The sequence below is a fragment of the Myotis yumanensis genome, unplaced genomic scaffold (assembly GCF_028538775.1).
Source record: "Myotis yumanensis isolate MYYU_CA2020_CCGP unplaced genomic scaffold, mMyoYum1.0.hap1 SCAF_7, whole genome shotgun sequence".
NCBI lineage: Eukaryota > Metazoa > Chordata > Mammalia > Chiroptera > Vespertilionidae > Myotis > Myotis yumanensis.
The window spans coordinates 74,429,822-74,446,125 of record NW_027223758.1 but is presented as its reverse complement, the minus strand read 5'-3'; the positions used below and the strand labels follow the sequence as shown (position 1 = coordinate 74,446,125).

Genomic DNA, 16,304 nt, shown 5'->3' with positions numbered 1-16,304 from the left:
CCAAACCCTTTATCTCCCAAGAGAAAGTACCAGGGCTGCCTCTCCCTTTTTACACAAGGAATCAGGAGGGAGCCTTGGAATTCAGGCTCAAAGACAGGCACGTTACCACATTTCTCTAAGCAGTTCTTAGTCAGGCTCAGTGCTACTTTTTCTAGTTGTGCATACGGATCAGGAATAGAAAGAATATAGTTCGAGAGCATTAAATCCAGACCGCAACAGAGAACAGGAACGCATATGCAATAGCTGTTAGAGTTCAGAAAATTTTGGGATTTCTTCCAAGGTAGAAACTAATTGTCATATTGATTACTGCAGTCTTTTATTAGTAGTTCTTTTATCAGGAGATAATAATGAAGTCAAGCTCGGAAGGGAAATGGTGGATTGTAATTGCAAGAGCAAAGAGAGATCCTTAACAGACAAGTAGGCATCAGTAAAAGTGGTTTTAAGAGGAAAGGGCAAGTGAGGAGAAAAAGGGGAAAAGAGAAAGGGAGAGGAAGTGGCATATGAAATTAACAGCTATCCTAGAGCCATGCAGACAGAGTTATGACCCTGAGCTAAGGATGTCCGGCCTCCAAAGTACATAATTGACTTTAGAAAGCAAAGAGGATTTTTCAGATCAGGTTATTCCGTGGTATTCATGCCGGAGAACCTATTGATGGTGGAATGGCCCAATGTCCTTCCAAGTAGCCCCCACACAGTAGGTGTGAGGATAATCTCTCTAGGGAAGGAAACACCTGAGCTGGAACTACTGGAACTCCGATGACTAGCTTTGTCCCATAGGACTCTAATAATGGGAAGGTCACAGGTCAATCAAGGTGTATCATAAGGGGTTCTCTAAGTATTCAAAGTGGGGATCCTAAGGGATTCCTACATAATGGAGAGGGAAAGACAAATAGGAGTGAAATGATCTTGTCTGTTTAACTAGTAAGAAGACCAGAATGACTCAATATGGAAATAAATAGGGATATGCCCCACTGCACCAGACGAGCCATCATTTCCATTGCTGCTAATATATTTCCTGATATATTTGGGCTAAAAAGAGTATCTGAAAAATATCTGGAATAGAACTCCTATCTGATCAATACTGTGATTTTATGAATCAAATCTTATAGTCAAAAAGATATACTTTGAATAAAAACGTAAGGGTAGTGCCAATCCCAGAGATTGTCACAAATTTTAGATTCGGAAGTCTAAGGCTCAGAATATTAAATGAATGGATCAAGGTGGCACAGCTTGTCAAGAGGTTAATTTAAGATTTAAAGCCATGTCTGTCTGACTTTGAAGCCCATCTTTTCATCCATAGCAAGAAATCCCAGCAGGAAGCTACAGAGAGAACAACTTAGGACTGTGGACTTGCCTGATCTGACACACATTTGAATTACTGTATGTCCAGAGTCTGACAGACTCTCCTGTGGAAGGGTGTGAGCTCTGTCCTGTCTATAAATAAAATGAAAAATAAATGACTCTTTGGTCTGGCAGCTCAAAAAAGTTACTATTCCACAAATTTTCTTGACATCTTAGTTTGACATGTTTGTGGCTTTCATGCAATAATGTTAAGAAATAGGTGTCTTCCTAACAGTTGACATTGAGTATGGACTCAGAGCTGGTGGGGGACTAGTAACTATTCAAGCCTCATTTTACAAAAATGAGCACAGGGGGTGGAGGGTGGGGATGTTAGGTGACTGTGATTAGAAGCTACTATTGTCATCTAAAAATAAGAGAATCTTGTTGATTAGAATATCTTTATAGCTGTTAGCCTACAAATGGATGCCTAGGCATCTCTCCACCAGGGAGTGTGAGGTTGTCAGAGAATGGGAGTGGCAGGGGAAATTTCACTGCTCATAGCAAAATATGAGAAAGCTTAGCCAGAACTTTAGAAAGAGCAAGGAATTTAAAGTCTAATAAATCTGACTCCTAGTCCCTACTAAATAAGAACCTCCCTTTCCTTTTGTGTAAAATGAGAAAAACACAATAGTCATCTTGGATGAGGAACATTCTATCACTTCTGAATCTTAAGATAACCTGAAATGACAATTACATTAACTTCTGACATGAACTAGGGATTCATCTAGACCAGCGGTTCTCAACCTGTGGGTTGCGACTCCTGTGGGGGTCAAACGACCCTTTCACAGGGGTCACCTAAGACCATTGGAAAACACATATATAATTACATATTGTTTTTGTGATTAATCACTATGCTTTAATTATGTTCAATTTATAACAATGAAAATACATCCTGCATATCAGATATTTACATTATGATTCATAACAGTAGCAAAATTACAGTTATGAAGTAGCCACGAAAATAATTTTATGGTTGGGGGTCACCACAACATGAGGAACTGTATTAAAGGGTCGCGGCATTAGGAAGGTTGAGAACCACTGATCTAGACTGTCTTTACTAGAGACCCTGTAACAGTAAAGTTATAACAGATGGGATGTACAAAGCAGTTCAGAGGTCAAGCCCTTGGTTTATAAAGCTAAGTGTCATTTTCCTCATCAATAGAATAGAAATAATGATAGAGTCTACTTCAGTGATGGCGAACCTTTTGAGCTCGGCATGTCAGCATATTGAAAAACCCTAACTTAACTCTGGTGCCGTGTCACATATAGAAATTTTTTGATATTTGCAACCATAGTAAAACAAAGACTTATATTTTTGATATTTATTTTATATATTTAAATGCCATTTAACAAATAAAAATCAACCAAAAAAATGAGTTCGCGTGTCATAGGTTCGCCATCACTGGTCTACTTCATACTTCTTTAATAAATGGAGCTACTATCAACTCAGCAGGTTAGCTATGAAATCAAGTGTCCTGAGGCCATGAACAGACTATGCATGCTACACAATAGGAAGCTTGTACATACAGGCCATAAAAGCAAGGATTAACGGACTGGTAGTTTACTCATTCATTCATTAAATAAATCTGTGCACTAAGTAATAGGCACTGTGGGCAATGAGGAGATCATAGTGTACAGACAGACCTGGAGTGTGGAGTCTAATTGGAGGACAGGTGGGGGAACAGGAGACAAGTAAACAATTAAATCTCTGGTGAGAGTTGTGGGGGAGGACAGTCTTCCAAGACATGTTCAGAATAGAACCTGATCTTGGGAGGTCAAGGAGGCCTCTCTAAAAATAACTTGATTCTGAGTAAACATCGGAACTGTGCTGTGGGGATGGGTGGGCAGGGAATGGTTAAGATATGACTGAAGATGCAGGAAGAAGCCAGTCATAAAGACCTTTGAAGAAAGATTCTCAGAGAAGTGGCATGATCAGATGTGCATGTCTGAAGGCTTGATCTGCATGCAGCACAGCATGGGGAGCGGATGGGGGTGAGGGTATGAGTGTATTTGAGAAAACTAGTCTATTTTACCAATCCAGGTGAGAAATGACGGTTCTTGGATGTGCTTTATGAAGAGGAAAAAGCAAACTTAGAGAGCTACTTAAAAATAAAGAGCTTGCTCTGGGGTTCCTGGTCCCAACAGTTACCACCTAAACAAGAGAGCCAAAGGAAATTATCCTATATAATAAAAGCCTAATATGCTAAGTGTCCGGTCTTCCGTTCAACCAATCAAAGCGTAATATGCTAATGATATGCTAAGGCCGCTCAACCACTCGCTATGACATGCACTGACCACCAGGAGGCAGATGCTCTGACTGGTAGGTTAGCTTGCTGCTGGGGTCCAGCCGATTGGGACTGAGCGAGAGGGGCCGGACATGCCCTGGAGCCCTCCCGTGGTCCCTCCCCAGCCCTGCTCGTGCACCAGTGGGGTCCCTTGGCCTGGCCTGCACCCTCTAGCAAACATGGCTGAGGGAACCCTCCTCCCTCGACTGCATGAATTTCGTGCACCAGACTTCTAGTACTAGATAATTCTCAATCTGAATAGCAAGACCACAATTATAACCACAAAAACACAATGCCTAGCAGTTCCCAAATATCAGAAATGGTGACCTAAGCTCCTGAGCTTTCTAGGCAGGATGATAAAGGAGAAGCAGATCCCTGCTGGGGGCGCTGGTAACAATTAGGGACCCCGCTGAATGACTAAGAGCTCAGGTATAGCAGTGAGGAAAAGCCGCCCCCTCCCCCATGTTTTCTCCTACAGATGAGGAAGGGGAAATAATAACTGATATATGTGACTTTCTTTGCCACTTTATAGAGTTTTGGGCAAGTCTTCCTAATTAGGCCACATCCTACAGAAACTTACTATTCCATACAGCCTTCTCAGGCACCCAATAGAGTAACAGAGAAACCAAAGGAGGAAATGGGAAAGTAAGTCATTTCATCTGAAGAAAAATATCTCTCCTTGAGGAATATTTAATTTAGCAAATATCAACGTATGAGTAAACCAAATACAAGTCACTGTCAGTAAAGATGTTTGTGTAGATCACTGCTTAAATGAACTTCAGTTAATTTTCTTAAAGGATTAATTAACTCCTAGCATCAATTAGCCACCTAAGGTTTATACTTCGTCAACAATAATTATTTGTTTTAAGTGTATTCTTAATTTATAACAGCTCTCATTAATTTTTACATTAATCACATTATATATTATACTATTATTGCATGATTATAAACTGTCTCCTTAATTGGATTAGGTAGATAAACTATAAGGTATGTGAGAAGGTAGGACTATAACTTATTCTTTCTTTATACCACTATAATCTAGCAAACTAATAAGCTTTAAATTGTTATTAATGGGCAAACTGCTCCCAATAATTAGGGTATGAAATGATTAAATTTAATCATGGTTATATATACATATTTAGTGTGAGCACAGGAAGGAGAAGGTATAATATGTGACTAAACTATCTTAGCAGATGCAATGAAAGATTAGGCAAGAGAGTAGAAGTGACAGGTCATGAAGTTTAAGGCTAATCAAGGAAGGAAGGGAAGCCATTTTTGGTAGTTCCCTCCAAGTTTTTCTCATGTGAGTTTAGGAATATTGGGGGAATACATGACAACAATAATCCCAAATAGATGTGCGTGGGGGGAGTCTGGGAAAGGCCAGATAACTCTGAACTTAACAGGCTGTTTTAATGATGGACTAAGCCAAGCCTTTCCTACATTAGCTTGTAGTGTGAAATCTCTAAGAAGGATGCAGAATAAATAATGTTGGGCCAAGGTACTTTTAATTAACATACCTTTCCAAAAGAGTACTTCATGAAACAGTTTGAGGGATTCTAAGTTTGTGGAAAATTCTGAGATTCTTGGAAGAATATAGTCTTATTATGAGATCAGAGTCATACACCACTTTTTCTCAGGCTCCTTCCTCATCCTTTTCTGCACCTCGCTACAGGTAATGAACTTGGAAATGGAGTGAAATGGGAAAACCTAAGCGGGATCGGGGGAACTAAGGCTCACCGCTAGGGCTTCATTTTGCCACCTGGGATACTTCCCACTGGACACAGAACTGACGCTTTCCAGTCATGGTTCTAAGTAAGACCCAGTTTCTCTCCAATGACCCGGGGCTGCAGCTTCTCACAGAGAAAATCCTAAAATTATGTGGATTTATTCACTATTCTGCATAAATGTCTATATTATATAGCATTATTTCTTTTTTAAAATAAGATTAAGAGACACAAATTAAAAGTTAATTAAAGTAATGTTTAAAGTTTCACAGTGTGTAATTCTTTTTGCATATCTGAGTAAGTCCAAATGCCACAACTATTTTTAGGATAAATTAGAAGTTTTGTATAAAGTTACTGGGTTGAAAATGATAGCAACTAGTTTTTTAATCATTAATGACAAACGGTGTAGGATATTATTGGTGTCACAATTTAAAATTTACCTCTTTCACTGGCATCATCTACTAGAACAATTTCTTCTAGCATGTGTCTTGGTGAGCGATTTATGACACTATGGACAGTTCGCAGAAGTGTGCTCCAGGCCTCATTGTGGAAAACAATCACCACACTTGTTGTAGGAAGATTATCTGGATACACCTTTGTTTTACACCTAGAGACAAAGCAAATGCCTTTATAGAAAGTAACTGTTATGATAGCACAATGAATGAATCTAGACTAGAATGGGCAATAGAACAATAAAAACAGTGTGCTCTAGTGGTGGGACTCTTGGTAACTTTTCATTTATTTAGATTTTGGTTAATGTTGCATATTTAAAGAACAGTGCCTACTTAAAGCTATATGTTTAAATTAAAATTATTTTAAAGAGGTCAACTGTATGCTTACAATTAGGCACCTCTTCCTGATGAATGTCTTCTGTTGATTCAGTTTAACGGAGAATGTACTTAAGGCTGTGTCATAATCCCAAACTGAATTTATCTCAAGAATCCAATTGGACAAAAAAAACAAAACAAAACAAAAAAACAACAGAACCACTAGGATCTACACAAATATATACCTTCCACAAAGGAGGAGAACTAGTATTTACTGAGTATCTATGGTGTACTAGGCATTAGGCTTCCCAATAATTCTGTGAGGTACTTGGAGCTACATTTCATAGCCAGCGGACAGACACAGCCAGGGAATAGCAGGGCCTGGCTGAGGACTCCACAGTCCATGCTCTGCTGGCCAAGCTCATAATGCTGCCTCCTCAATACTGAAATATCAACGTGCATCTTGTTTAGTAAAGACAATGTCTAGAAATGCAATCATCAGAAAGACCAAACACACTCAAAAATATATGCACACAGAATCACTACCACAGTGGGCTGATGCTATTAATGGAAGTGAGTTATATACTGGAGTGAAGTTGGAGTTGACTGAAAATCCCTGTTTTTTAAAGAATGAGTCAAAACACAAGTGATTTCATTTATGGCCCCTATGTACAACACTGATTAAAAAGTGGCCTACACAATGAGCACACTCGTTATATGTGAATGAAAGGATTACTGAGTAAACTCTAATGCAGGAAATTCACTGTATGGTCTGAGAGTTAGCTTGAGCTCTTGCCGGAGTGTTTTAGGGAATAAAGAGATTAAATTTGCTTAGGATAGTGTTCATCTCAGCAAGACTGGGCTTACCATAGAATCCACGTAAATACCTAATAATTCAGGAATGTAGAACAACAGAAGTCCCTTGATAATTATTTTTTCTATTATTTTTCAACTGTTCAAGTCCCGCTCTACTTCTCCTAACCATCTTACAGCCTGAAATGGCACTAAGAGTTGCATATACATCATCCCACTTTATCCTTACAACAACACATAAGACAGAGGTATTATGCCAATTTTACAGATGAGGAAACAGGCTTAGCGAAGTGAATATATACATGTAATCTATCCTCTACTCATGTCCCTTTGAGCTAAGACTTTCAAGGTATTCTTTGCCATCCACTAAATTTAGCCTGTCACTACCACTCACCAAGGCCAAGTCTGTATTTCTTAAGATGTCTGGCTACCTGCCTGACAGTGTTTTGCAATGTTACATAATTTCTCTTCTGCGTACGCTCATTCAGGCAAGAGCTAACCCAAAAAGAGTGAAGGCAAAGCACACTGGTTAAGAGTGCATTTTTGTCACAGACAGATTTCATGTGGGTCACTTATTAATCATCCTTGGTACAAATCATTTAATCTCTCCAAGTTTCCCCACCGGCAACTGGGCACGCTACTACCGTTTTGCTCAACTGCTTAAATATGATCATGTGTATAGTGCCTAGAACATAATAAACATTCAATAAATGATATCACTTTTTAAACATCTGAGACTAATTATATAGAATAAAATTGCCTTATTAAGTGACTTGGAATTTGTCTTAAACCTGCTTAGGGGGGTTAACACATTAGAAAAGTTATTCTTTGATTGTTACTTCTATTTAATGCTTAACACTGGAGCAGTGTTATTTTTTCCTTCAGGAAATATGCCCTCGGAGACCCTGCAAGCAGTAAAGGCTCTTGGCAGGCATAGGGTGACCTGGACATGGCCGGCTACACCACCGGTCCAGGCCAGGCTGAGAACAAGTGAGGCTTTTCTGGATTCAGAAAAGAGGTGAAGAGCTGCACTCTAGGGGCTGTCCCACACTCTTCATCTTTCTATCCCTGGGAATTAGTCTGAAAATCACCTGCTGGCCAGCTGTGTCCAGCTTCAACAGATAGCTAAGTATCCATCTATTTCTCAGTTAACATTTCATCGTGAATACACTTCAGAAGTCAGACAGCGCTTAGTAAAAGAGAGTGGAGATGGGAAAGCATGCTTGGAGTCAGCTGCTCCTGAGAACTGCAGCTCACTCCCTGAATGGAGGCCTATATTGCAGGTGCCAGGAAGTATTCAAAGTACTACAAATCCTCACGCAACCCTTGTTATTTTCCTTAGGGTACGCATCAGGATCATGAGGTACAGAAAAGTCAAGCAACTTGTTCAAAGCCATGGAGCCAGTAAACAGCAGAGCCAGACCTAGACCTTGCCACTATCAAGACAGTAATAAGAAACTCATCTAGATACAATTCAAAAAGTGAGACAAGAATAACAATGGGTTAAGAGGCTGTAGTATATACATAGGAATAGTTCCAGGTGAATAGATCAGAGGAAACAGTGATGTGGCAACATCTGAGATTATTACTAGAACTGTCCTAGAACTGAAGAATAATACGCCTGCTCAGATCAAAAGTACACTATGTGCACAAGCATGTAGCTAAAGATAAAGCTAGGTTCCAAACTAAGAGACAGAAAAACACAAATACTAGCAGAACAGAAAATGAAAAAGTGGTAAGCAGAAAACAAGATTTATTAGGTTGAACTTTATGAAACTGTCACTTTCATAGGTAAAAAAAGATGAATATCAACTTTGTATGGTTCAACCTAAATAGTCACAATAATTATAGATGCATCAAATTCAACCCATTATAAACAATGACTATTAGAGTGAATTAAAAGTATAAAATCCAGCCATTTAGTAGAGATACACCTAAAACAAAATCATACAGATGGCTGAAAGTAAAAAAATAGGAAAAAAAATAGACATACCAGAAAAATATTAAACAAACTAAAAGTGGTATAGCACTACGAAAACCAGGGGGAAAGAAAGTTAATAAAGATACAGTGAACACGGGGTTAAAAAAACCCAATACCATGAATTGTCTTAAATGCATTCAATGATGCAGCCTTGAAAGATAAACTAACAGAATGACTTAGAGATACTGTCAAATCCACAATAAGGAAAGAGAAGTCTACTTTTTCCAAAAAAATTTCTGATAGATCATTAGTAAAAAAAAAAAAAGAAGAAGAAGAAGAAAAAGATACAAGACACTCTACCTGGTCTTCAAATAATAAACTGTAAGGGGAAAAAGAAGATGAGAGGGAACCTGCAGATTTAAGAGACCTATCTACCAGCTGTAGATATGTGTAGATCTTATTTGGATCCTGATACAAACACTGTAAAATAAAGGTACATGACATCACCAGGGAAACTTGAACACTAACTGGGTATTTGATGTTATGAAGGAATCACGTTAAGAATTTTTAGGTATGAAAATGGTACCATGATTTTCTTTTTTTCTTTAATAAGTCCCTATCTTTCAGAGACACATACTGTAATATTTACCATGCTAGGCCTTTGGCCTGGGCCTGGGGAGTCTACTTCTAACCTCACTCACCTGGCTGATCACAAAAGGCCACACACCAGAGGGCTGCTCCGGTCATGTCAGCGAGCTTACCCCAGAGCCAGTGACCCAAGTGAGAGTAAAAGACCAAATTGGAACCCACAGTGCATTTTATAACCTAATCCCGAAAGTGATACTCTATCACTGGTTCTGTGTTCTACTGGTCATACAGACCAACACTTGTACAACATGGAGAGACAGGCACAGGTATCAATACCAAGAGATGGAGATTATCAGAGGACATCTTAGAGGGTATAATACAAGACTGTTAGGATTGTTGAAGCAGGGTAATGAATATATGAGGGTTCATTATACTATTATCTCTGTTTTTGTACCCATTTGATATTTTCCATGATAAAATATTTAAAACGAGGATAAAAACACAGAGATGGAGCAAGAAGGTATAAAAGGGCTACTTAGAGGTAGTAGTGACTGTGTGCTCCCTTCTCTCCCATAAGCACCCAATGGTTGGCCAGGACTGTGTATTAGCAGCTTGCATGAAACAGACTTTTTAAGTATGAGGGGTCCTCAGCAAGCCCGAAATTCAGTGCACCAGCTTATGTATCATACCATTTAAACACTGTTCTCAACAGCTTAATTAATAATAGTCAAAAGTGGAAGCAGCCCAGATGTCTACCAATGTGTAAACACACTATGGTATATTCACATTAACAAACCACTACACTGCCAGAGAAAAGAATAAACTTCTGATATATACAACAACATGGATTTCAAAGACACAAAAGAATATATACTGTATGGGTCCATTTATGAAAAGTACCAGAAAAGGACAAAAATCATCTATGGTTAGAAAGGTCAAGACAAAGGCTGCCTCTCGGGGTGGGAGCACTGGAAAGGAACACGGGAGAACTCGCAGGTGATAGAAATGTTCTGCTTCTTGATTTGGAAGACAGACAGGTATATGCATATGTAAAGATTCAGTAAACTGTACACTTCCAACTGCATAATTCACTGTTTTAAACGGCAGAAAACTTAACAGAATCTTTTTTAGAAAGTTGATACTATGACTGTTTTGGTAATAATGAAGTTTAAAACCCCCTACCACCTTAATCTATTAAGATAAACAATTATTTTCCAAAGCCTAAAATACATGGTCCTAATGATCACTAGTAACTTGAGGTATTATTTTATCAGCGTTTAATTATTTTTAAGTGGGGTAAGTAGTAAGTCAGTGATATAGCATTCACTCTAGGAGCAGTCAACACTAATGTGCAACTGATTAGGAATTCAGAACCTACTTTTCATTCAAATTAAACACTATCAGGACCATCCTGGATACTTACCCTTCTAGCCTAACATCAGGTAAAGATCTGTTGAGTGCAATCATCTCGCTTGCCATTAAGTTGAACTGATTGATTTTAAACATCTCTTTCATCTTTTCTTGATCCTCTTTAGGAATGACGACTGGTTTTCCCATTTCTCCAGGACCTTCATGAGGCTTTTGTACTGGCTCTAAAGCTAAGAATAAGGAGGAAACTTAACTAACAATTTTAGAACAATCAATTCATGCTTCTTTTTAATAACATTTGAGCTTAAACAGTGCCTTCAACAACGAGAGCCATTTCTGAGCTCAGGTCTCCCATCCTGCAACACCTCCTGGGAGCTGCCCTGTCCTCCACTTCATGCCAGGGTTATGACTTGAGACCTTCTCACCTGCATTACACACCTGAATCACTGCATTGCTGTGGCACATCCATTCAAATATTGTTACACATTAACCTCCCTAAAAGCATAGGCTTCACTATTATTCTCATGGTCTTCAAAAGTCCAATCTTTTCTATGTGAAATTTAACCTAACCTGCCAAACAAACCACTTGCTAGGCTCTTCACCCTCTTCTCCCCAGTTCTTCATCCTCAGTCAAATAGCAATTCACTACTCTCCCCCCAACCCCCAATGCCTCATGTTTTCTTGCTTTGGTGCCTTTGCTGACACAGGTCCCCCTCCATTGACGTCTCCTTCCCACCCTATCTCTGCAACACCTTGTCTTTCAAGGCCCAGCTAAAGTGGCTTCCCTAGCTTCTAGCTTTTCTGAATCTGTGCATTTACTACTCTTGGCTACCACATCATTTCATCTAAGAGTTCTTATGTCTCTAACCAACTGCTACTACTTTATTTTCTTACTAGAGGTCCAGTACACGACATTCATGCATGGGCAGGGGGGAGCAGGGTCCCTCAGCCCAGCCTGTACCCTCTCGCAGTCCGAGACCCCTCGGGGGATGTCCAGGGAAGCACAGGCCTAAGCCAGCAGTCATACATCCCCAGAGGGGTCCTTAGCACTACCGGCAGAGGCAGGAGAGGCTCCTGCCACCATCACTGCACTCACCAGCAGTGAGCCCAGCTTCTGGCTGAGCGGCGCTCCCCCTGTGGGAGTACACTGACCACCAGGGGGAAGCTCCTGCGTTGAGCATCTGCCCCCTGGTGGTCAGTGAGCGTCATAGCGACCGGTCTTTCTGCCGTTTGGTTGATTCGCATATTAGCCTTTTATTATATAGGATTTTTAGTATTTTTTTATTTATTAAAGCTGGGGACAGTGAAACAAGGAATGGCTTAGGATGGAAGCAATAGGAGAGACCTATGCAGGGCTGCTTTGGCTCTAGAAATGCCACAGTAAAGAAGTGAGCCAAGCCCTAACTGGTTTGGCTCAGTGGCTAGAGCATTGGCCTGCAGACTGAAAGGTCCCAGGTTCGATTCCGGTCAAGGGAATGTACCTTGGTTGCGGGCACATCCCCAGTGGGGGGTGTGCAGGAGGCAGCTGATCAATGTTTCTCTCTCACTGATGTTTCTGACTCTCTATTCCTCTCCCTTCCTCTCTGTAAACAATAAAATATATTAAAAAAAAAAAAAAAAATAAAAAGACATGAGCCAATAGTGGGCTGCTTTAGCTCACTGAAAAGTCAGAAAAAGGGGGCCGTGGAGACAGGTTCAGGAGGTTGGCCTGAGATGGGCTGCCGCTGCTCCGCCAGTTACAGGTTTCATGAAGACCCTTAGAGTTTAGGAGAGAAAAGTAAAGATGTGTACCTCAGAGGGAAGAAAGTTGTAGGTGTGCTTCCAAAAGAGAGAGGGCCCAATTGCTATTTCTTCCTACAATGATTGCTTAACCTGCCTTATCATACCCCACCAGGTTATGATCTCTTTTTAGCTGGGTTTTTAAAATTAATTTATGTACCTTCTGTGGAATTTAGCAGTGTCTTATAGGAGTTTTATAACTGTATCCTGAACTAATATGTGAGTAAAAGTGAAATCCTATAATTGATAACAGTAGACATAATATAAGCACCATGCAAGGTGGAGCATCATGAAAGATAATTCTTATCAGAAGTAATGTTACACCTTGATATATACATAAAGAGTAGTATTTCAGATCCATAATCCCACAATCTTATTCTTTGTTATATGCTTTTGAGATGTTAAAAACATTCCAAGAATAGGTTCTAGATTTATTAAATTTGGATAAAAGGGTGTTAAACTTCCCACCTAAAAGGGATGGATATACAATGAAGTGACGACAATAATGGGATGAAAATTCCTGTCTGGGGCATTACTTTTTTTATTACTTTTTATTAATTCTTAAAATCAATTCAGCTTACTTACCTGTCTCCAAAAATGAAGAGCAATCAGCAGGTTTGGGGACTGGGATGTTCAGGGGTCAAGAGTACGCAGCAGAGCTCTGGACCTGATAATTATCTTTCGTGCATGGCATAGGCAACAAAGAGTAAGTGGGAGACATCTAGTGGCCCTGATTATAAATATCCTGTGCCCTGTTTTAATTTAAGATGATGCTTTACAGAAAAGTGAAAATGGGAATGTTTTCATGATGCTCAGTGTTGGAGTATTGTTTACAGAACCCCATCTATAACATATTCTTCCGGGGGACGAAGAGGAACTCTTGAATCTGATCAAGCCTCTGAACCTACTACAAATTCACAGGAAACAGAGGCACAGAAGGACATGATAAAAAACATCAAAGGATACAATTCCTGACTCTGGGAAACAAGAAAAAGAGAACCCAATTTCTTCTTCAGTAATAACCAACAGGGGGAGAGGGAGCAAAGAGAAAGAGTTATCCGTGTATCCATGCCACAAGCCTAGCCTTGAAGTGACAACTGTTGAAGCCAAATGATAGGCATCTGGGAATTAAAATTTCAAATTAAATTGTTTATTTTTTTCTACTTTTATTTCCCATCATTATGAAGTAAAAAACTCTGGCCTTGAGATAGTAAAGAATCAGGGAAAATTATACAACATATATAATCCTGCTGCTGCAATATTTTACAAACTTGATCATCTGATACTTATAGTGCCCACATTACATATTTTAACTTATTGGTAACTTGAGGTTTCAAAGCCACATTTAAAATTACTATTAATCAAAAGTTACATGACTACTATATGACTTACAGAATCTACCAGATAAATTAAATGGACTAATTACTTTTCTTTGGCAAAAAGGCTAGGATAAAATGTGTGTAGTTAGTGAATATTTTTACTATGAATGCATTTGCAGTATTAAAAAATCAACTTAACAAAAAAGATGGTAAGCATTAACTTTCTATGTATTCTACTTACCAGTCTTTTATGTAAATTTAAAATGAGTTCAGTGAAATTTTTGTTTGAAAGTAACTAAAATGGGGTTTGGATACCATCAATTTTCTGAACTAAAAAAAAAAAAATTATTTTCTTGGCATACAATTTTATATGCCAATCATTTATAAAAATCAAATCAATGTTGATAAGGGAGTGACTAAGGTGTTATTCCAAAGTATTATATGAGAACAAAGATATTTTATACTTCTGTTAAACTTCATTTACATGACAATGTAGTAATGTTTCGTCTTTTAGAAAACTTAATTATCAAGAAAACTATAGGTTCCCTCTGTATGACACCAAATAAAATTAATGTATATAAGCCAGATGACATAATTTTGAATGTACTTTAATAAATCTTACAAATGACTAATTTATGTTTTTCTCATGGGAGTAGAATAAAGGGGTGTAAGTTTATACAATAGCTATTTAGCCATTCTATGCATGATACTTTAACACTTTTAACTGTTGGAAGAACCATCAAAGAGTTTTTGGAAATATGATCATCATATATAGGAAAGCAGGGATCACTATTAATCTAAAAATGTTAAAATTATATAGTATCCAAATTAGTTAACAAAAAAACCCACAAAAAAACAAAACAGTGACATACTTATCAAAATGAGTGTTCTATTATAAAATGTCACTCACCATCCCCAGCAGGAAGTCCTCTCTCCTTTTTTTCATCACATTTGTTGCATTCACTGAAGTAAAGCAGCAGGAACATATCCAAGAGTACCCAAACCAAGGAGGTGGCTAGGACCACCTTGCAATATGCAAATTTTCTCATGGCACTTTAAGTCAAATGCAAAATTTTAAAATACATATATATAAATATACAAAGATCATGAAAATGTTTCCAATCTAGTTTCATCAAAAATCACGTTCATAACCTAGAGAGAGAAAAAGAAAAAACCACATTAACTTAAAAATTCAGAATGTAAAGAATTGTAAGAATAATATGCATATGAAATTTTACTATGGAGAGTAAGTTTACAGATCAGACTTAGAAAAAATATTTGTAAACATTAAAATTGTATCAAAAATAACTCCTACAGATCAATATACAACAACCCAGCAGGAAAATAAGTAAAGGATGTAACAGGCACTTTGTAGAAAGTAAATCTGAATAGCCAATAAACATGTAGAAAAGTGTTCAATTCACTTTAATTAGGAAAATGCAAATTAAAAGTGAGCTATTATATCATGTCCATCAAACACAGGAGGCTTAACTGTCTGCTATTCAATTACTATATTAAATGCTAAGGCAAAGATAAGCCATTGATTGCCACAGGAGTTTAAGAAACCAGTGATTCCCAGTTCATTTCAACTACTCACATTCAGTTCCCAAGGCCCAAAGACATATGCGTTCTCCTAGGAACCTATACTACAGCAGTTTATTGAGCTAATTATTGTCCCTCTGTGCCACTGAGTCCCATCCCAAAAATGCTACAGTCACCAGCCATTCAGAAACAGATTCATGGAAATAATATTGAAAAAGAAGAGTATCATAAAATCTGAGGCCTAGTGTTGGCTCTGACAGTAATTTTACAGACTTCCCTGATCTTTAGTTTCTATTTCCCACCCAAACTCCACACCCCCATCTGTTAAAATATGACAAAAATGACTTGAGGAACTGTCACCAAATTTGGAAAGTCATTTGGGATAGTTTGACTAGAAAGATTTCTGGTACATAAGGAGTTCACCTTGGGGAGCTCTGGAGCAGCCTGGGGTTCCTCAGAGAGGTATAGTCACCCACTGAGCAGCTGATACCAGGCTCGAAGGCCTGTGTCACTGCTGATTAGGAGACTGGCCAAGTGCATTCAGATGAGGTGTGCATTCAGAGGAGGTAGATGGAGGAAACACACACTTAGCAAATATGACCCACATGAAAGCCACATGAGCATATGCTCGGAAGGCCCAGGCTGAGGTTAATGCTCCAGCCCCTTACAAGGGCAACTTTATGTAGCATGCTCCATGGCGGGCAGCACAGATGTATTTACCTGAACTATGTATGGTGTCACATGTGTACTAGATTTATCAGGGAGATGACTTCATAAATTATATAAATGTCTAATCACTGGGTTGTACAACGGAAACGAATATAATATTGTATGTCAACTGTAATTGAAAAATAAAA

The 16,304-nt window shown here is 38.6% G+C and overlaps 1 protein-coding gene across 4 annotated transcripts in view; it reads right to left on the bottom strand.

The window, feature by feature from the left end:
• Nucleotides 1-16,304, bottom strand: part of GALNT1 (polypeptide N-acetylgalactosaminyltransferase 1) — a 77,440-nt gene that overhangs the window by 22,594 nt on the left and 38,542 nt on the right. For 3 of the 4 annotated variants that reach the window (XM_070420991.1, XM_070420993.1, XM_070420992.1), the window contains 3 exons: nucleotides 14,816-15,057; nucleotides 10,863-11,037; nucleotides 5,791-5,957 (listed from right to left, as the gene is read on the bottom strand). In XM_070420991.1, the coding sequence (XP_070277092.1) occupies nucleotides 5,791-5,957; nucleotides 10,863-11,037; nucleotides 14,816-14,954 (481 nt within the window). In that variant the 5' untranslated portion in view covers nucleotides 14,955-15,057. Of the gene's footprint in view, nucleotides 1-5,790; nucleotides 5,958-10,862; nucleotides 11,038-14,815; nucleotides 15,058-16,304 lie in introns of those variants that run through there. The other variant, XM_070420994.1, reaches the window with a different exon arrangement.